Source organism: Camponotus floridanus, unplaced genomic scaffold (assembly GCF_003227725.1).
Source record: "Camponotus floridanus strain SB8 unplaced genomic scaffold, Cflo_v7.5 scaffold323, whole genome shotgun sequence".
NCBI lineage: Eukaryota > Metazoa > Arthropoda > Insecta > Hymenoptera > Formicidae > Camponotus > Camponotus floridanus.
The window spans coordinates 26,707-49,517 of NW_020229463.1; the positions used below are offsets into that span (position 1 = coordinate 26,707).

Sequence of the window (22,811 nt, forward strand, 5' to 3'; positions counted from 1 at the left end):
ATTTTGATAAAGGTAATCCATCAATATTAATTCCTAAATTTATAGTATTTATATTATCAAACCTATAATTATATTTTCTAAAATATTTTTCTAATGCAACACAAACTCCAAAATGAGAATACAATCCAGGTAAAATAGTTTTGATTTCAGTGTATTTTGGTGTACGCAATAAAGTTCTAGGATCTACTGGTAAATTAGAAAAGCATTTATGCCCAGTGAGACACGAAAAGTCGTTCCGACGTCGAATCGATATCAATATGTGGGTTCGAAATGAGATCGAAATTGACATCGACATCGATCTCTTTTTGTCTCTCATGTCGATTACCTGTTGACGTAATCGACGTCTAATCGACATCAAATCGATTTTTATTAAGTCAGACAAATATTGCAGGAAATAATAAAAAATTTAATATATATATAATTAGATAAAATCAATGTTTATTTTAAAACAAAAATATTATTTTTTCATTAGTCTTACATCATCTAACATCACAATTGGTTTTATCACTAATAATGGACTAAGGGGTTATTCTTTTATATATAAAGTTGTCGTAATTATATATCATTGCAGCTATTGCATAATACATAAAATATGGGGCTAAAAAAACAAATAGAAATGTAAATCGATTATTCGAGTATTGAAATTTCGAGTGTAAAAAAACTAAATATTTTAGGACCAAATAAGTACTTCCAATTTCTCTACTTTTGTGTTTTGTCCAATAAAAAAGCAATATGTGCACAAGAATCGCAATTAATATGTGGAAAATTAAAAAATTAATCATGGAAATAAAATCTTACACTCAAATATGAATCAGTTTATAATAATTGCACAAAAAGTGATCACATAGAGTGGCTTGTGCAATAAAGAAATCATAAAAAAATTTTTATAAAAGAGTAACACGATAAAGCAATAAGATCTTATATAGCAAGCGTATATAGACAGTTGTTCGTATTTGTTGCTCGTGTAAAACATCTCGTGTAAATAGTGCATGTAAATCTAAAAAAAAATCGGAAGTAGAAACGGCCCATTTTACATCTGCGCTGGGCGCCTTAAATAACTAATGGACATTACAATTATTTTGATCACTAATAGACAACCTATACCTATATCATAACCCTATATCACTATCAGCAAAAAATATCACATGTTACAGGTAACACTGGAAAAAACTTATTGTCTTGTTTTCTTAAGTACTTAAGAGCTTTCTTTTAAAAAGCTCTTGCTCTTCCTCTTCCCAGTGTTAGATCCTTTCTCTTGCTTCCGCCAGGGAGCATTTCGCAACCAGGACATCACAGAATCTTTGGCATCTGAGAGATCACTCTCAGGAAATCGCATTTGTATCACACCTGAAATATATGACATATAATTACATTTTCTGCTAATAAATACCAATACAGTTTACAGACTATCCATTCAGTCCTTAATGACACAATTTAGGAAAGCAATGATCAAATCGAGTTGATATATTTACATCAAAGAATACGCATCAGCTTGATATTTCAAGATATGAATTATTCAAAATATATATATTAATTCCCAAATGGTTACACCCATATTGTATACATAAACAGTGGAAGAAAATTGTAGATATACTTTACATTTCCAGTATATATATATTCTAATAGCAAGAAAAAGTCACTATTCAAATATTCAATAATCTTCAAAAACCTTTAAATGCATACCTTGAACCACCTCCCAAAGATGCAGATTTTGAAAGCCTTTTTTTCCACTTCCGTCAGTACCCTTAAAATTGTAGGAACAGGCCAGTACATTAGATATCAACTTTGCCATAACTTGAGCAGCTGCTTTTCCTTCAATTTTATTCAAGGAAAATGAAGCCAAATAATGAACCTAAAAATCAAACAATTACATTTACAGTTCGCTGGCATAGGGATATAAAACAGTGCAAGTAGAATTAAGCATGTATAGAGTAAATACAAAAAATCAGAGGCATCATTTTCGGATATGTTTGTGTAGAGAGACTCCATATTACACGTGAAAAATCAATACAAAACATCCTTAAACTTACCATTGCTGACAAATTAGATTCGTCTTCCAAAAATCTCTCCATAGCTTTCAGATCATCCTCTGTATAAACAGGAAGAGCCGGTAGATCTGATGGACGAATAATTCTTTTCTCAGCTGGAAGAAGAGACCGGTTGAGTCGCGTCTGATTCATAATTGTGACATCAACTTTACTGCTCAATTCTTCCACTCGCACAAGTGTAGTTTTGCATAGAGATTTTATTTCTCTAATGCTCTTATTGATATCTGAAATTAAATAATATAATTAATTGAAATTATTATATTTCGGCTCTTGAAATTCAAAGATATATATAATCTGTGATTTTCGGTTTGAGAGTCAACGAGAGCGAAAATTTTAATTTTTCGCTAAGCTGTTAATATAATTAATATAAAAATATAAATAGGGCCAACAACTGACCATAATACAATATAATTACCAAAGGAAAGACTCTCAGCATCATTATCATCTTGTGACATTTTCCGGTGACAATTATATTGCTGATGACGAAAGATTTCAGAATTTCTAGGACTCATCCTGTGCAACAATGGAGACCTCAAAGGTGTATAACAACTCGGCCGAACCACTTCTGTGTCTCTTGAACTTGGGCTTTGCCGTTCAAAAGGGATTCCAAGGCTGGACTCAACTTCAGATTCATTAATCATATTTTCCTTCTCATCTCCCATACTATTAACATTGTTTTCGGACAGTGTGACATTCATTTGTTGCAAAGGGCTTTTGGCACATACATTCAGCTGAGGAACAGTTAATGTGCTCTTCTGCTTCTTAAGAGCATTTTCGAGATTCTCTTCTTTTAGGTTCTGAAAAACTTGCCGCTCAGTTTTTCGACTTTTAATTTTCTCTATTAAAGATGAAGCAGTTCCCGTGTTTTTATGTGCAACAGTCACAATAATTTTTCTGTTCCTGTCATTCTGATCTGGGCTTATGTTACTAGGGGTTTTGTGTTGAAAGGACAACGATGGTGGTGCCGGTATATCTTGATCTATCTTCTTTGACTTGCCAAACTTTCTAATTTTCTTATGTTGAACCAAATCTGAGTCGCTGTCATCAGACAGAGACTGTTTCTTTTTATTGTATTTTGGAACATCTGAATCCTCATCATCATCGGTATATATAATAGGTGGTCGTTTCTTCCTTTTACCCCGGCCCAATTCTCTTTCAGTCTCGTAGGAAGTTAGTCCTTCATCCACCAATCTCTTCAACATCTCTCTAGCTCTTTTTATAGTATCTGGATGCAAATAAAGTAATAATAATTAGACTAAAAGCATGACTCATATAGTTAACTTGTGCAATCAAACTTACCGAAGTACCTTATCACCTCAACATAGCACACTGGCCAATTTGGATCTGGGGAAGTTTCCTTCCTTATAAGTTTTCCAGCATCTACGGAAGAAGGAGGCCATTTTGTCGTACCCATCATGTCCTCGTTTAAGTCAACAATCCATTTGGCGAGGCCCACCTCATAAACTGTGTCGCCATTTGATTCTTTTTCTGTTTTGTTAATAAATTTGATGACAACGAACTAAAAACGATGCAAAGAAGATTATGTAGATATACAATGGCAGCAGGGAGGATGGTTGTTAGAAAAGAAGGGAGAAGGAAAATGGTGGATGAAAGATATAGAAAAAAAAGAAAAGAATAGGGGAAGAAGGAAGGAAATGAGAGAGAAGAAAAGAATTAGAGAGAGAGAGAGATAAAAAGTTAGAAATAAAAGATAATGTGAGAAAATTATAATCTTTAAAAAAACAAGATATATATACATATATACATATAGTAGGGATTTGCCAGAATACATGCAATACTTAGAATAGGGGCATTGTGTGCAACAAAGGCACACACAGAAATGCATCACCATCTGACATTAGCCAACATTTTGACTCAACGTCTGTCAGAGCAAAACTTCTTCTAACATATTCTTTCTCAGATACACGAACAATGCCTAGAATAGATGAGTTTAGAGGATATGTGTAGAAGTTCTCAACATTAAGGAACATATTTCCAATCAGAAAAATGCCATCTTCATTCTGAACAATGTTCCTCAATACAACAATGTCTCCACCAACAGTTCGTAAACATGAATCTTTCCTTCCTAGCTGGAAAAAAATTTTACCAACTGACAATCGTCTGAAGTGCGTACCAATCATGACTTCATTTGGATCTCTGTGCTCTTGAGAAAGAGTAACATGCTTATCATTAGAAGACAAATGAACAGTAACACGTGCAGACCTTTCAAGGTCTCTATAAGCTGCTTGCTGCAACGGTTGATACCCTGATCGGAGAACTGCCTTAAGGGATTTTAATCTATTTTCGAATTTAAAAGCACTGAAGTTTTCGAGCTGTCCATATACGGCACATTCAGCGGTCAGATGGCAGAGAGCATGGACATTATATACTACAAACTTCTGCCCGTAAATGTTGACAGAATGGCGTATAAAGAGTCGTAACAATTCATTAGCAGTTTCTAACATTGAACGAACCAGAACTAGACTAGAGAGAATATAAAGACCAGAATGCAATAAGAGAAAATGTTTATACACATTTTCATGAAGATATCTTTTGAACACAAAAATGCCATCATAGAGACACATTCGTCGAAGCTCAGTAGCCTTGTACAGATTCCATTCTATCAATGATCTTGGAGGCCTAGCAAAATCTTGTGGACATGTTTGAGATAAATCATTTTCAAGAATAGCAGATATTTCGCGGACTGCATTAACTTCCAATTGCCAAGGCCCATTCCACAGGATCCATGCCTTAAGCAGTCTCTTCCAAACTCCTTGCCAAATCAAATGCATTGGATCAAGGCGGAACTGAGATATCATGTTAGTATTTCTCGACAAAATAGACACACCAGTATGATGAAGTCGCTGACTCATGTTACGAAATGACTGATCCGTTCTCAGAGGTTCATCAAGTTGCATGTAAGTTCTCCTTCCATCAACATGTTGACCAACAACAGTACATTTTTCACATGATGCATAGCCCGAATGACCTATAGTGCATTTTACTAATGATCGAGCGGGTGCATCTAGTATGTAATTTCGAACTTCAAACTGGTACGTTACCCCATTGTAAATGTATCCATTTTCTAGCAAATTTTCAACCTCATTAACGAAGTCATACAAGAATTCTGCCGAATTTTTAGGATCTTGCTTGCCCAAATATAAAGCAATAATGAATGGCTCATTTTCGGTACCAACAAGATAGCCCAAAGTAGGCCAGAACTTCTTCTTCGAACTTTGAAATAAAGGTAAACCATCTATGTTTACATCAATCTTGATACAATCATATCTTTGAAAATACTTTCTCAGATCCATAGCATTCAGATTAGTCGAAATACTTTTGTACCAAAACTTACACCCATCATCAAATTCAACTACATTAATATGAACAGGAGTGTGAAGTAGTGTCTTATAGTTTTTGGGCATTCGTGGAAAAACTACATGAAGTCTATTGAGAAGATCATTCAATTTTTTCATGGATAGATGTCCTGCCTCTAATGCCCACTCACGAACAGTTTCAATAATATATTCTTCTCTTTCAGTATCATTTTCAAATTCTACAACATTTCTCTCATTATTATCGACAAAATCTACACCAGGCCTATTATCATCATTTTCATCATTGGCACTTGATAATGAATCACTTCTATTATTTTCCTCTTCACTTGATGAAGCATCATTATTTGGTACAGATTCTTGTTCTAGATAACGCATTTCACATTCATCTATACTGTCGACATACGAGAGATTGCAATCAGAAGATTCACTATCCGCGTCACTTGTTATAGCATTTCTTGTATTGACTTTGCTCATGATCTCATCAACTTTGAATCTTTTAGATACCTCTCTTTCAGCTTTTCGTCGTAGCCTCCGCTTGTAAGATTTCGAACTCATCTTAAAAAGTGGAAAATAAAGAAAAAGAGTGAAATTACTCAATAGTTCTAAAAAGTTAGTTAGAATATGTTAGTGAGATCACATTCATAAGACACTGAATACGTAACCTGCTAATACTAAACAAAAAATGTCTCAATCTAATTACAGTATATAGGAAATCTGTATATAGTAAAGAAAAATTTAATTTGTGGCTTAATTTCTCAAATTTCGATAAAAAAAGGCTTAAATACTATAATAATCAGAAACTTTATAAGCGCACCATAGTACGAGTAGGTGAAATTGTAATAAGATTTTAATGGTAAAATTTTGTATAGAATCATATTTGTAAAAAACTTTTTATGTGTTAATAGATAACATTACCCCGTTTAAATTTTTCTTATAAAACGACACTAAATCATTTAAAGGATGGAAAGAAGCAAATGTTAAATAGATTACAACAAATATTCAGTCAAGTTGATTATGTTTGTACTACAATATATATATGGAGTAACAATCAAAAAGTTATGAAAGCAACATGCTATTATACAGATGAAAATTTAAATAGACGTTCTGTTATTAGGATTTAGAAGAATTTAATTCTCACATACACATCGAAAAATTGAATGTCTGCTTACTGAAATACACAAATCATTTAATGTACATAGTTAGGAGAAAATTAGTTGGCATTAATTGAAAATGCCAGCAATTTTGTAAAATCTTTCAGAGTGTATTCTATCACTGAAAATTAAAAACACACAAGATATTGATTTTATTAATGATGATGAATAGTGTACTATTTCAGTGCACAATATTTCCGACTTTCAAACTCTTGAATTTTCTAATGACAGAACGATGATATTATATGATTCATTTGCATCAGCATTTTCTTTGTTACCCACAAAGAAAATGCTGAGGCATTAAATTTGATTGCCACCGTAGATGTTCAAAAAGCTTTTAAAACAGCTTATTAACAAATTTATAATTCAACGTTTGAAAAGTTAACTGCATTGTGAAACATCTGTCATAGATCAACAAATGCTTCAAATATGATAGAAAGTATTTGTAAATACAAATACTATCTTATTGTTCCATGTACAACTAGATGGAATTCTTTTTTATGAGTCTGTAAAAGAGAGGTAATTACATAAGTTTATTGAAAATATGCTCATCGCAAAAGCCTTTCAGACAGCATTCTAAAAGATTAATTTAATATGAAAATTAAAAACAGCAATAATACTGACAGATTACCAGTGTTTTGATGATTATCAACAACAATAGGCTAAACGTTTATACAAATAAATATATTAGATATCAAGAAATTATACTTTGAACTCACAAATCGATATAAAATTAAAATTATATATTTATGTATGAATACCAGTTCATCTAGGTTTTATGAAGTGTTTAGATTTAGGAAATGAGATTACGAACTCTTGCCAAAGAAAGAGCTAACGAACAAGAAGATCCAACCATAGAAGTTCCAATCAACGATGTACGAACCATTTTCACAGAAACTTGGAAAAAACACAGAAAATTATATGCATGGAGAGTCAATTTAAAGAAATAGAATATTTTTCGCTTTTCTATAAAAGAAAGAGGAGGAAACCATAGTTCAATAAACTAATAAACGAAGAACATTACAGAGGAAATCAACATCAGTAAACAAAAATAAGCTCTCAATGCCGCCCTCAGTGTGGTGCCAGTGTGCTGCCGCTTAATTACTGATACTTAGGTTATGTTCCGAAACATCTTTTCCAAGGAAAATTTTGCTCAATGTCGGAACGTAACCCTAATCTAGAAATAATCCATAAATGTAACATAACTGAAAATACTTACTGGACGCTGATCGTCACTCGACATGGTTCTCGGAAAACTTAATTCCCGTCACTTCGCGTCAATGCTGAGATTCTTCCCAAGTTGTTGCTTAGGACCACTTGCTTGACCACTTGTTAAATTGCTTGTATATAACACACGTCCAACGCACTATCGCTATCAACGCAAAGAAATTGAACGGTCGCGTGAACTAGCATACGTTCGCACACGTATACGCTTTCACAACAAGAAACGCCGATAGAAACGCAGACCGCGCCGTTACAACAATGTCCGCGGAAAATAATATTAATAGCGCCAGTAGCGCCAGTAGCGCCACATCTAATCATCATCGGTTATCGATTCGATGTCGATCGATATTGAATCGATGATTGTCTGCATATATACTCTCTCATATAATGAGTCTCTTAATTGTAGACAAAATTACGGGTTTTGAACACAAATAACTTAGAAAAAAGCAACTCCTGATGTCAAAACAATTTGATCGAAATCGGCTGATTTTCGAAGTCAATTTCGATGTCGATGAGTTTTCGGTGAATCGACGTTGAATCGACATCGAGTCGACATCAGCCTTCTCACTGGGTGAGTACGAAGAATTTTGAAAAGTCCAGCTAATGCAACATGTTTAATATTGTTAGTTATAGCCCAGTCACGTATGGAGGATTTAAAGCTTTTTTCTTCACTCTCTTTAACATTCTCAGTAACATTTAAATTGACTGCATTATTTGTTATTTTATTTGAATTATGCAGCATGTTTTTATTATCATTTATAGTTTCATTGTATACAATTTCTCTAGGATGGTCAGATTCATTCGCACAAAACATTTTGGCACTTTTACTTGTACTTGGCATTGTATATGCTTTAGACAGTTTATCTTGATCATTATATTCTAACAAATTTATTTCATTTATTTCATTTTGCACGAGTCTCCTCAAATGTCTATTTGACATTTCACAGAGCCGTTTGCGTTTTTTTTTGTAATTTTCCATAATTTTTCTAACAAAAGATTCTTTTTTCTTAATTAAATCTGAAAATTATAATTCTTAAATTCATAAAAACATTGATACTATATAAATTATGAATACCGTATCAATTATCTCATTACATAATTCATAATTATTAATTCTCATTATATATATTAATCTCAATAAAATTTACAATTAATGTTCTGATGTACGCAGATCAGCTTTTGTAGCTCATGTAAATTTTGTTTCATGATTTATAAGCAAATGAAAAAGCAGTTGTTTAAAATATATTTTAAGAAAATTAAAAATATTATTTATATTGAAAAAATTAATACTACAAGGATATACAGTGATGGGAAAAAGTTCCGGGACGGCTGGATAATTTGAAAAATACGCATCACAGAGGAAAATGACCTAGACAAAAGTTGTAGGATTTTTCCCGGGAAATCCGACGGTGACCTTAGATTTGACCTTGGATAGTCATTTGAAGGTCACATAAAGATTACCTTCAATTTCTTAAATGGAACCCCCTATTTTTCATTGCATATTCTTGTAGCTTATCTCGACAGCTTTCCAAAACACTATAATTAAGTATCTTTTTATTAAGTACTTTTTGAGTTATAAGGCTTGAAATAATTTCTTAATTTTACATAAACCATAAAATATCTAGTAAACCATTCATTTTTCGATTATCTTACCTTCATACTTTTATGTACAAAATAATGAGAGGAATCAATTGGTGTAAAGAAAACATACAGTTGTTTTTAAGAAAAAATATGGAATTGTTAATTGCAAATTACATATTTTTTCTTAGAAACAACTATGTGTTTTCTTTACACCAATTGATTCCTCTCATTATTTTGTACATAAAAGTATGAAGGTAAGATAATCGAAAAATGAATGGTTTACTAGATATTTTATGGTTTATGTAAAATTAAGAAATTATTTCAAGCCTTATAACTCAAAAAGTACTTAATAAAAAGGTACTTAATTATAGTGTTTTAGAAAGCTCTCGAGATAAGCTACAAGAATATGTAATGAAAAATAGGGAGTTCCATTTAAGAAATTGAAGGTAATCTTTATGTGACCTTCAAATGACCATCCAAGGTCAAATCTAAGGTCACCGTCGGATTGCCCGGGAAAAATCCTACAACTTTTGTCTAGGTCATTTTCCTCTGTGATGCGTATTTTTCAAATTATCCAGCCGTCCCGGAACTTTTTCCCATCACTGTATAAAAATTATAATGATATTCGATTAAGATGTCTCAAACATAACCTATATGATAACCAACAATCTGCATATACCAAAACAATAATTTAAGATTTTATATATATATATATAATAATTTTTATAATAATACTTACTTGTATATTTCTCAAATAGTTTGAACGTTAGTCTCCGTTATCTTTTTTCGTTTTACCTTCTTCGTAAGAATCACAAGCACGTGCATAAAACAGTGTTGATACACCAAAAGATATTGTCGGATCGGATTTTTCGCGCATGCGTCGGTCCGCTTAAGCCTATAGCACACACTTTCCATAAGACATAACAGTAAGGTTTCGACCAATCGCGTTGCTCAATTTGACTGTCCGTAACCAAATTGAGCGATTGGTCGAAACCTTACTGTTATGTCTTATGGAAAGTGTGTGCTATAGCCTTTACGACACTGGTATAAAGGCATGGAAAGATATGAAAATACAACGGATTGATTGAAACTTATTTGTATTGTGTGTGATATGTGTGTGACGTGCGTGCATAAAATTACAATTGTTCTGTGTTCAAATTAGATAAAGGGTGTTTTACATTAATATATATATATGACAATCAGAAATATATCCTCAGTAAGTCCTACGGATGATTTTTTATCGTCTATATCGTTCGGATTATTCGTTCAAATCAGGATGTTCTACGGAGATCTTATGTTATACGAGATATCCTCAGGTAATCCTGTGGGTGACTTTTTAATTTGGATCAAAATGGGATCATTTCGATCAAATGAGGATGTCCGATGGAGATCTTATGCTATGTGGGAATACTCCTTGCAGTTCAAATAGTAACAGTATTCCTTCTACATCGACAACAAGCGACAATATCAATAATATTCTTATCTCCTATCACTAATAATAATACGTCTACATCACTGTCTCCAGTTTCTCCGATATCAACGAAATCAAAAAGTATGAATTTTAGTATTTATTATGTACAACTTAAATTAGCGAATGAATAATTTATTTATACATTCATTTGTTACAGAGAGGAAAAGGATTGATTTAGACGATTACGAAGAAGCTCTTTTTAATTCCTTAACACAAAAAACAGAAGCAAATCCTATAGATAGATTTATGTTACGTTTGGCAGAAGGCTTACATAGATTATCTTACAAATCACGATTAAAATTAGAAATAGAATTCAAGACTATATGAAGTAGAAGAGGAAAATGAGAAATAACAAACACAAGATGTGATAACTACCTAAACAGCACACAGATATCCATAAAATATTCTACAAATATCCTTGAAGGATATTGAAAATATCCATAAAATGTCCGTTTTATGTTCCTCAAATATACACTGGATATCCATAGCATATCCAAATATGAAATTGGTGGACATAATTTAATCCCTGACGTGTCCAAAAGACATCCGATGGACGACTAATGGACATAAATTAGCAATAACAGATATACAAAACGGACTTTATATGGACGTAATAAGGAGATGAAAAAGAGATTACATACAAAATTTGAATTTACATATTAAAAAGATGAAATATATATTTTTTTAAGCAATACATTTATTAAAGAAAATTTATATCACATATACATTAATGCAATATCACATATTATTTAAATGTTACTTTTTTTGCACAAAACGATTATAAAACAGATAATTTAAAAAAAATGTGTATTATATGTGTGAAAAAAGAACAACTTTTATGATTTAAACATATCATAATTTTTAAACGAAACATATTTCAATCCCCAAATAATAATATAATTTATCTATTTCATATAAAATTTTACATAAAAATTTTACATACAAATTTTATATAAAAATTTTATATAAAAATTTTATTTATAATTTATACTTGCATATTGCACTTTACATCTTAAATAGATAATGAAAAATTATTTTCGTTTATTCGCCGGACATTTACTTATAAAGTCCGACTTATAAAATCAATTTAATATCTGAAACCCATGCTTTTAGATCAGAAATTAAATTGAACAATACATTTTCAATTTTATTTGTTACCTTTTGCAAACTTTATATAATTCTCATAACTGAAACTTAAATACGAGAAAGATAGCGCATCGCACGTCACGTAGCGGTAAACGAACGAATTAATACATGCTTGCATGCTCGCGAGAAACTTTGACCTCCAAGACCAGACATCTTGTGGACGTCCAAATATTGACTATTAATAGATTTCTTAAATCGGATGTACGATGGACGTTTATTTTATGTCTATGGACGTGCGGACGTAAAATGGATATAAAATGAATGTCCATAGAATGTCCTGTGCTGTCTGGATAAATATATTTTAATAAGACTGATTTCTTTATAATATAACAAGAAGATTGACACAATAAGTTGCATATTCTGCATTTTCTTTTAGTTTTTATTTTGTTTATGGTATTTTTGCAAAATACTTTTTTGTTACAATACTGATGACTTGTGCAATACAATAATTTAATAGTCTTTATGTTTGTCTTATATAAATCGTTTTATTTTGATTGCCAAGTATAGTATCAAGTATAGTCTGTTAAACAGATGTATTGTTTATTAGACAGTTTATCTAATACAGTCAACTATTTATATATTAATCAATATAATAAATTATATGTTCATATAATACAGAGAATTTAAATAATAAAGTTTATTTAATAACAATTTTTGTTACTTAATAGTTTTCCTCTTACAACATACTTTGGTTAGATATGTTTATTAATTTATCTATATAATACTGTTTGTAGCTGTTTGTAAAGCTGTATTGTTAGTAACACAGGATACATAAATAAAAGAATAAGTATTAAACCTTAGAGACCCTTGTTTTATATAGTATGTTTGATGTTATAAGAAAGTTTTATTTATATTATATATTAGCAACTTATATATTACAGTTTTTCCGAGATGTGTGTTAAAAGATAAGATACAAACTTCGCAAACTTTCAATATCAAGGTTAGAAATTTTTCCGTTTCTTTTCCGTTCCGTAATAGTTCCGTGCCATGGGAAATCGGACCGCGAAAAAACGGAACGGAATCATTCTGATTAGTCTAGTTATCTTTCCGTTACTATTCCGTTCCGCTATTTCTTTCTCCATCGGGACGAGCCCTAAAACGTAAACATAAGCTGAAGAACCAATCAGAATATTGCTTTAGCTTTATATATCCTGATGATAAAGTGAAGATAAATGATGATAAAGGCCGTAAGCAGAAGTAACTAGGATTTCAACCGGTTGAAACTTTATTGGGTGCTTTCCATTTAGCAACACAAGTCGATACAAGTGTCATTCTATCTTTTTTCAATGAATAACAATAAACAAAGATAGAATGACACTTGTGTCGACTTGTGTCGCTAAATGGAAAGCACCCATTATCATTTCCATCGTCTTGTAGGATACATAAAGCTAAAGCAATATTCTGATTGATTCTTCAGCTTACGTTTACGTTTTACGTTTATGGTTATGACAATTTATGTGCGAAAGCCTTTAAGCTTAATGCTTTCAGCATGAATAAAAGCATTGAAATTCCAATATTGAACTTTACCAGTTCCGGCATAAATTAATAGTTAGGCCGGGTCTGCAATGGATAATTTAAGCCCTAAGCTTTAAGAAATTGACCAATCACAATCGAGTATTCTCTTCATATTTGACTGTGATCGGTCAATCTCTTAAGGCTTATGGCTTAAATTACCTATTGTAGACCCGGCCTTACAGCCTCTATAAACCAGCCTTAAGCTCAAGAAATTGACCAATCACAGTCAAGTATTAAGAGAATACTCGACTGTGATTGGTCAATTCTTGAGTCTTACGCCTTACGCCTTACGCCAACCTAAAGCATCGTCTACAATGAGATTTTAAGGAGACTTAAGGCATAAGACTTAAGAAATTGACCAAAGACAGTCAAGTATTAAGAGAATATTCGATTGTGATTCATCAATTTCTTAAGTCTTACGCCTTAAGTCTCTTTAAAATAGTAGACGACGTTTTATGCTACGACCATTATAGACCCGGCTTAAGATTTACACGACGTGTAAAGCCTTGTTTACATTGGACGTAGGACGTAGACGTAGACGTAGACGTAAGAATTGGAAAGATAGGAATAGCATGTTACCGTCCATATTGAAACTTAAGCGCAGACGTAGCCGTAGACGTAGGCGTAGAATTTTAAAATTTTTAATATTTTTCTACGTCCAGCCAATCACAAGAGGGATGCCCGGTGTATACCATTTGCGCGGACACTTACCGGTTAACCTCTAAACTGTACCACGATTGATATATTCACTTTTATAAAATGTATGAAATTGAAAAATTAGAATTATTAAGATTTTCTTTAATTTTCACTGCAGTGGGTATGATTTTAAGATCTTTGCAAAAAAAAAAAGTTCATAACAAGCGACGATGGTGGGTTCGTCCGCTGTTGAGAAATCGGGTAAAACGGAGTCAATATTATATATTGTTCCAATATATAAAAGAAAAAGATGATGAACAATTTTTTAAGTACACTCGAATGACAGTCAACCAATTTGAAAAGTTGCTGGATATTTTTAAACATAGATTAATAAAAATCAGTCCAAGAAAGCCATTAAGTCCGGAGTTTCGGCTGGTTATGACATTGTAGTGAGTATTATAATAAATATATTTTTCAGATTTTTATTCTTGAGTTAAGCATATGTTATTAGATAATTATACGTATTTGTTTAGTTATCTTGCCCATGGACCGAGCATGCAGGTAGTTGCATGGAGCTTCTGTGTTTCCAAGTCCACAGTCAGCAACGTAATACGAGAGACTTGTGCAGTTATCTGGGATGAATTATCCCCAATTTACTTAAAACCACCAACTACTGAAGAATGGGAAATTAAAGCAACGGAGTTCTGGTATCGCTGGAATTTACCTAATTGTTTTGGTGCGATGGACGGGAAACATATAACGATTCAAGCTCCAAAAAAATCGGGTTCGCAGTATTTTAACTATAAAAAAACGTTTAGTATAGTTCTAATGGCAGTTTGCGATGCTTTTTATTTGTTTACACTTGTTGATGTCGGTGCTTTCGGATCTCAAAGCGACGGTGGCATTTTTAAAGAATCGGCATTTGGGAAAGCTATGGATAATAATGAATTAGGCCTTCCAGGTTCTACCAATTTACGTGGAACTAATATCGCGTTCCCGTATTTTGTGGCTGCAGACGAAGCCTTTCCACTTAAGCACTATATAATGCGGCCTTATCCCGGAACAAATTTATCAGAAAAACAACAAATTTTTAATTACCGCCTATCACGTGCTCGACGCGTTATTGAAAATACCTTTGGCATTTTAGCCAGTCGGTGGCGAATTCTACATACTAACATAATTGCCAGTGTTAGTACAATTGAAAGAATTGTATGCGCTACATTATGTTTACATAACTTCGTTAAAATAGAAGAATTGTCAAGTAAGCAGCGTTATTATTGTCCAGATAATTATGTAGATCGTTATGATGATTCAGGATGTGTCATTCTTGGTGACTGGCGAGTAAACTGTCCTCAGATTGATGAATTAGGTCGCACAGGGACAAATCGTTCTACACGAGCGGATATTGATTTACGAAATACCCTTGCTGATTATCTTGTGTCGCCAGAAGGAAAAGTAGATTGGCAGTATAATTATGTAAAACGAGGAAGTTTTTAAAATGTATAAATATATTTTCAGATATTAACTATCAATATATATATGCATTTATCACAACATATAACAATACATACTTAGTGAGAAATGGTACAGCAAATCACATCAATTCGACGTACCATTTCTCACTGGATATATCCTTTCTTTGGTCTTGTGTTCAGCAAATCGTGATTGTTCTGTTGCTGTAACAAAGAAGTACAATTTGTATAATAAACAATATGTAAAAGTATGTAAATTTATGTAATAAACTATTTTTACTTTTTAAACTAATATTTATGACATATTATATACGTATCGTATACCTTAATTTTCCGAGTCAGACTCGAATTCATAGAGAAGTTGAGAAATTTTGAATTTCATGTCTTTCACTTTTGTCTTTGTCATTTTTTTCATCGATCCGTATAATGAAATGCAAAAATTCCAAAGAACATCATCTTTTGCATCGCCTCTTTTTACGATTGTTTTTTCTACGCCTTCGAGCATGGAGATAAGACGTTCCTCAGGAGGTAAAGGTTGAGGTTTCTTTTTCTTCTTTTGTTGATTTTCTATCTCCAACAATGGTCGTTTCTTATTGGAATCCAATTTTTCGGTACATTTCGAAGTTCCGTTGTCCCCTGTTTCCTCTTTTATATTTAACAGGTAGCTGCGAACATCTTCATCTATGAATTCTACTGATTCGTCCAATAAATCTAACTGAGTTTCTGGTGGGTTCTTGTCGATGTCGACATCAAGAATATTGTCTGAAAATTTATTCTTCTGACTGGCACTCAATGCTAAGTTACCAATTGTCCTGTACATAACATTATTCCATATACAGGGTGTCAATTAAGTCCCGGGACGGCTGAATATTTTCTCATGTAAGGTATTTTTGAAAAAGGTCAAGGTCATTTCTGAAGTAATTTTCAACGAGGAATTCAACGGTGACCTTCAATTTGATCTTGAGCTTGACCTTCAAGGTTATTTGAAGGTCAAAGTGTTTTTTTTAAATAGGAACCCCTATTTTTGATTGTATATTCTTATAGCTGACCTCGAGAGCTTTCCAAAACACTATAATAAAATATTTTTCCCTCAAGCATTTATCGAGTTATGATGCTTCAAATCATTTCTTAATTTTACATAAACCGTAAAATATCTTGTAAAATATTCACTTTTCGATTATTTTACCTTAATACTTTTATGTACAAAATAATGAGAGGAATCAATTGGCGTAAAGAAAACATATAGTTGTTTTTAAGAAAAAATATGTAATTTGCAATTAACAATTCCATATTTTTTCTTAAAAACAACTATATGTTTTCTTTACGCCAATTGATTCCTCTCATTATTTTGTACATAAAAGTATTAAGGTAAAATAATCGAAAAGTGAATATTTTACAAGATATTTTACGGTTTATGTAAAATTAAGAAATGATTTGAAGCATCATAACTCGATAAATGCTTGAGGGAAAAATATTTTATTATAGTGTTTTGGAAAGCTCTCGAGGTCAGCTATAAGAATATACAATCAAAAATAGGGGTTCCTATTTAAAAAAAACACTTTGACCTTCAAATAACCTTGAAGGTCAAGCTCAAGGTCAAATTGAAGGTCACCGTTGAATTCCTCGTTGAAAATTACTTCAGAAATGACCTTGACCTTTTTCAAAAATACCTTACATGAGAAAATATTCAGCCGTCCCGGGACTTAATTGACACCCTGTATATTGCACTAAGTACAACAAAATAGAACATACTACAAAAGTTATTCTTACTTTCTATTTTGTACATGGGGTTGTAAAAATAGTAGGGTATTATATAAAGACCATTCAATCTCCTGGTTTTCTGACGATGCACCAGACCCAGAAGGAATGTTTGCTTTTTGCCTCCTAACCTTGCTGAAACGTTCTCTTAGAACTTTCCAACGTCGCATAGCATCTTCCGCTGCAAATAAATTAAATATTTTATTATTTTTTTATTAAACAATTCGACAAATTAAAACAACAATTGTAGACTTACAGCTGATATTCAATCGATCGCCAATAGACTTCCATGAATTATTGCAGAGTACCTTGTCTTTATAACCCGGTCATTTTTTATCGTATAAATGGGGATTACTCTCCACCATTAAAATTAACCGACGATCTAATTCTTCGCTCATCTTTTTTACTTCGTATTCGAAAATACAATCACTGATACTCGCAAAACAAACACAATAAACTTTCGAAATAAAAGTAAGGTTAAGGATGCAGCTCTATGATTGGTTATAAGGACCACGATCATTAGTCGAACATACTGAAAAGTACTTCAATGTTAACCACGAAGAATTTCTACGTCTGCGTCTACGTCTACGTCTATGTCTACGTTACGTCCTACGTCCAATGTAAACAAGGCTTAAAGGCTATAGCACACACTTTTCATAAGCATAACAGTAAGGTTTCGACCAATCGCGTTGCTCAATTTGACTGTCCGTAACCAAATTGAGCGATTGGTCGAAACCTTACTGTTATGTCTTATGGAAAGTGTGTGCTATAAGGGCCTATCCAGACAAACTTGCATAGGTGCATATGCATAACATAAGACCATATGGATCAATGAGCATCGAGTATTAAATCGCTATATTGACTTACATAACATAATACTTGATGCTCATTGGTCCATATGGTCTTATGTTATGCATATGCACCTATGCAAGTTTGTCTGGATAGGCCCTAAACCTTAAAGCACATAAAATTGTATAGGCACATAACCATAAGCATAAGGAATTTGATTGGTCCACAAATATATGCATAAGAAAATAAACCAATCAATTTTCTTATGGTTATGTGCTTCTGCAATTTTATGTGCTTCCACCTTAAAGCCGCAGCACAAACTTTTGCATAAGCGCATAACCATAAACATAAGAAAATTGATTGGTTCATTTTCTTATGTATATACTTGAGGACCAATCAATTTCCTTATGCTTATGGTTATACGCTTATGCAAAAGTGTGTGCTGCGGCCTATAGCCTTTACACGTCGTCTACAATGGCAGTAGGATTAATGGATTAAAGCAGTAACTTAAGAAATTGACCAATCACAGTCAAGCATCAAAAAAATATTCGACTGTGATTGGTTTATTTCTTGAGTTACAGCTTTAATCCATCAAGGTGCATTTTCACATACCGCTGGAACAAATAGTTGAAGCGACAGATTTATCGCTCATAAAGGCCTTTGCACGTACAAAAATTTTAGTCGTAACCGTAAGGTCGTAAGAAAACTAATAAATCATAGTCGAGTATTCTTTCTGCGATAAAAGAATAATCAACTGTGATTGGTCAGTTTTCTTACGATCTTACGGTTACGACTAAAATTTTTGTACGTGCAAAGGCCTTAATTCAGCAGCTACAATTTTATAGTTTAGATCGGTTCAATTACAAAGCATTATCGCTCAAACGATGTGTCAAACGCTGATACATTGCTAACAATGCTGCCGTGCTGTATTAATTGTATGTACTAAAATAAAAATGTAATAAATTTTCCAGTTGCGTTGATGACATATGAAAATAATTCAGAAATCTTGCAAGACACCTCCAATTAGACACAGTACAATTGGACACAACTGGCTTTGATTGGCTAATTGTGCTTGATCGTGCTGGTTACCCTAGGCATCGGTCGATATAATTGGCTGTGTTTATTCGTACTGTGTCTAATCGGGCAATCCCCAATCTTGCACTTTCTAATCTCATATTCGGTAAAATAGCTTTGTAAAATCCATATTGATTATGATTTTGAAAAAGTGGTGCGACCCAAAATTTTTTTTTTCAATAATGTCTTTTTTGTTTCTGATATGTCGATAGTAATATAACAAAAACGATATCATTTTCAAATTGTATTTGACGTTTTCGTCGAATTATTTTATTACAATTTGATATTCAATTATAATATTTTCTTCTTTTAGAAGCTATCATCCCAGCAAACCAAAATATTACAGCTATTACATTGCCGCAACATTGCTGCAATGTTGTAATATTGCCGCAATATTCTGTGTTTGCTGGGATTATTGCTTTCTACAGCAGAATTTTATCGCTGCAATCTTTTTTCACTTTGTGCACAAGTTGCCGCTGTAATAGTTTAGCGACAAAAGTCGTGATCATTTTTGTCGCTCAAATGTCAATCAGTTTCAGTGGCACGTGAAAATGCACTTTTAATCCTACTGCCATTGTAGACGACGCTTTACACTGTTCAAGTAGTAGTCTGTCAACTTATGTAAATCGACGAAGTCATCTGGCAGCGTGGACAGAGATTAAAACGCCCGGTGCTATCAACGGCAGAAGAACTTGTGTAAATTATTTGACATTTTTTGATATTTTTGACATTTATATATATGTGTGTGTGTGTGTGTGTGCGTGTGCGTGTGCGTGTGTGTGTGTTGTGTGTGTGTGTGTGTGTGTGTGTAGTAAATATTTATGATAGTAATGTTTTTTAAATGTAAATGCAAAATACATTGCGGCATTGAAATAAAATAAAACTGACACAAATATATGAAAACATAAAGTGCATAAAGATGAGCAAAGTGAAAAACAATGGTATTATATGCATATGTGAGTAAATAAATTATTATTATATGTAACTCAATAATTACAATTTTTTAATATTTTGTTTTCATGAATATTATTTAATGATATCGTTCTTCGTTCAGAATCAATTTGTCATCATCGTTAATTAAAGAATGAAATTTATATAAAGAAGATAAAAAAAGCATAAGGAAAGTAAAGAAGATAGAACTAAATGGAAAATAGATATATAGAAATATATCAGAGTACCCAGCATTCTCATAAAAGCTAATATTTTTAAAAAATTTATGGTTTATATTCTGAATCATTTTGTCACGTCTCAGTGACTTATTTTTTCCCTATATACCTCAGTTTGTGGTGTAGGTTAGTGCTTTACCCTAAGGCCCGGTTTCACCAACGTGATTTAATCTAATCGGTCGATTAACTGTCAGAGTTGCCAACTGCTGAACATAATAAAACTGATCGTAACCTATTTTCTTTCTGTGAAGCAAGATCCGTGGATGGCGACGTTCGTTTTTAAAGTCTTGTTATTGGCAATTCTGATGACCAATTTAATCGACCGATTAGATTAAATCACGTTGGTGAAACCGGGCCTAAGTATATCGTTTGGTTGGGTCGAACAAGGATGCTTTTTTGGTATAAAATTCAGTCTTTATTCTCACCAACTTACATACGACTTAACTTAACTAATCTTTGGAGAAGAACACAGCATATATCTATATATAAATATGACTCTCTAACAACATATTCTTATTCGTTAGGGCTAGTGCGCATGTGCGCGGTACAAAGTTACTAGGGAGCGGCCATAGTACTCCTCCTTTAGACTTGTCTAGGATGTGAAAGTGACCTTTTTCTTCGTTGGAGGGTATATTTCAAAGGCTGCTGAGCTGATGTATGCTGCGTGGTATCTTCTGCAGGTATTATTTCTTGATATGCCGGTTTCAGTCTTTCGGTTGAAATTGTTACTTGTTCTCCTTTTATATTGAGTTTGAAGACTCGGTCAGATAATCTTTCCACAATCTCATAAGGGCCTTCGGACAATCGAGAGGCCTTTTGACTTCATCTACTCGAACAAATGCATGTGAACAAGTGAAAAGATCTTTGTAATTAAATACCTTTGAATTAATGTGATGTGTTGCTGGTGTGGGACGTATCTTACGCATGCGTTCGCGTAATTTCTCGATAAATATTTGTGGGTCTTCTGGAGAATCCTCGTCTATAAAAAATTCTCCTGGGAAGCGGATGGAGGTTCCATAGACTAGCTCTGCTGCGCTAGTTTTTAAGTCCTCCTTCACGCTAGCTCGCAAGCCTAACAGGACCGTAGGAAGGATGTCTATCCATTCGATAGTTGCGTGACAGCGGATGGCTGATTTGAGAGAACGATGGAATCGCTCCACCATACCATTGGATGGTAAGCTGTGGTCCTGGTTCTACGTGCACCTATCAACCGAATGAGAGCCTGAAACATTCTAGATTCAAATTGAGAACCACGATCTGTGGTCACAATTGCTGGGACGCCAAAACGGGAAATCCAATTTGCGTAGAATGCGTTTACAATGGTGTCTGCATTAGTGTCTCTGATAGGGATGGCTTCTGGCCACCTGGTAAATCTGTCTATTGCGGTCAGACAGTATTGGTATCCGTGAGACAGTGGCAGTGGACCAATGATGTCGAGGTGTACCTGAAATCTGCTATCCGGAATTCGGATGTGTTCCGGAAGGTTTCTATTATGCCTCTGGATCTTCGCGCGCTGGCATGCCACGCATGACTTCACATTCTGCGATGTCTTTGTTGAGACCCGGCCAGATAAACCGACACACAATTAACTCCTTGATGGCTCAAACTCCTGGATGCGATAAGCGATGTACGGTGTTATATATGCTGCGACGTAGAATTCGAGGTATGTATTTCTCTAGTGGAAACATCACAATATATAGTGTGTTCGGAGTCGTCCAAACGTAGTTTGCGTAGCTGTAGGTTTGATGTTGATGTTGTTATAAGGTCTTGAAGTTCTTCATCTTCTAATTGCTCGCGTGCGATGTCCTCAGTTGAAACGATTACTGGCATGGATATCTCTTGGATGCGGGACAACGCATCTGCAACCGTATTTTTGTCCCCAGGTAGGTGAATTAGGTGAGTAGTAAATTGAGTAATGTAATCTAATTGTCACAACTGTCTCGGAGATGTTCGCTCCGATCTTTGATGGAAGACATATATTAATGGCTTATGATCCGTTGCTATGATGCATTCACGACCTTCTACAAGATGGCGGAAATACTTTAAGGCTTTGTAAATTGCTAGAAGCTCACGATCATAGGTACTGTAATTCTTTTGTGTTTCTGTTAATTTTTGCAAAAAGAAGCTCAAAGGTACGTACTTATCTCCTTGAAATTGCGCGGGCGGCACCGATCGCCGTATCTGAGGCGTCTGTTTATAAAATTAGTGGTGCTCCTTCTTTTGCGCAAGGAGGGTGGCTTCTTCCAGTTGTCTCTTACATTGTTCAAAAGCCTCTTGCGTCTGTGGTGTCCAGGATATCTTCTGTTTGTCACCTTTTCCTGTAACATTCGCGAGCTTATGAAGTTGTGCTTGATAAAGTGCTGCACCTTTAAGCATTTGGCGATAAAAATTGATGAAACCAAGAAATCTACGTAGTTTCTTCACTGTGTTGGGCTTTTGGTA

At 33.5% G+C, this 22,811-nt stretch overlaps 2 protein-coding genes across 3 annotated transcripts; one reads left to right on the top strand and one right to left on the bottom strand.

Moving 5' to 3' along the window:
- Positions 1-479: 479 nt before the first annotated feature.
- Positions 480-7,953, bottom strand: LOC105255525. 2 transcript variants are annotated; one of them, XM_011264842.3, is made up of 6 exons: positions 7,757-7,953; positions 3,348-3,567; positions 2,464-3,273; positions 2,031-2,272; positions 1,684-1,852; positions 480-1,347 (listed from the first exon to the last, which is right to left on the bottom strand). In XM_011264842.3, exons 1-6 carry the CDS (start codon positions 7,778-7,780, stop codon positions 1,196-1,198), a joined length of 1,617 nt encoding a protein of 538 aa, XP_011263144.1. In that variant the 5' UTR covers positions 7,781-7,953; the 3' UTR covers positions 480-1,195. The 2 variants fall into 2 exon arrangements, with proteins under 2 accessions (XP_011263144.1, XP_011263145.1); XM_011264843.3 differs by having other exon boundaries at positions 3,348-3,536; positions 7,757-7,828.
- Positions 7,954-14,415: 6,462 nt separating this feature from the next.
- On the top strand, positions 14,416-15,646 carry LOC112638571 (protein ALP1-like). Its single transcript, XM_025410563.1, has 2 exons — positions 14,416-14,559; positions 14,644-15,646. The coding sequence occupies exons 1-2, from the start codon at positions 14,450-14,452 to the stop codon at positions 15,605-15,607; spliced, it is 1,074 nt and encodes a 357-aa protein (XP_025266348.1). The 5' UTR covers positions 14,416-14,449; the 3' UTR covers positions 15,608-15,646.
- The last annotated feature ends 7,165 nt before the right edge of the window (positions 15,647-22,811 follow it).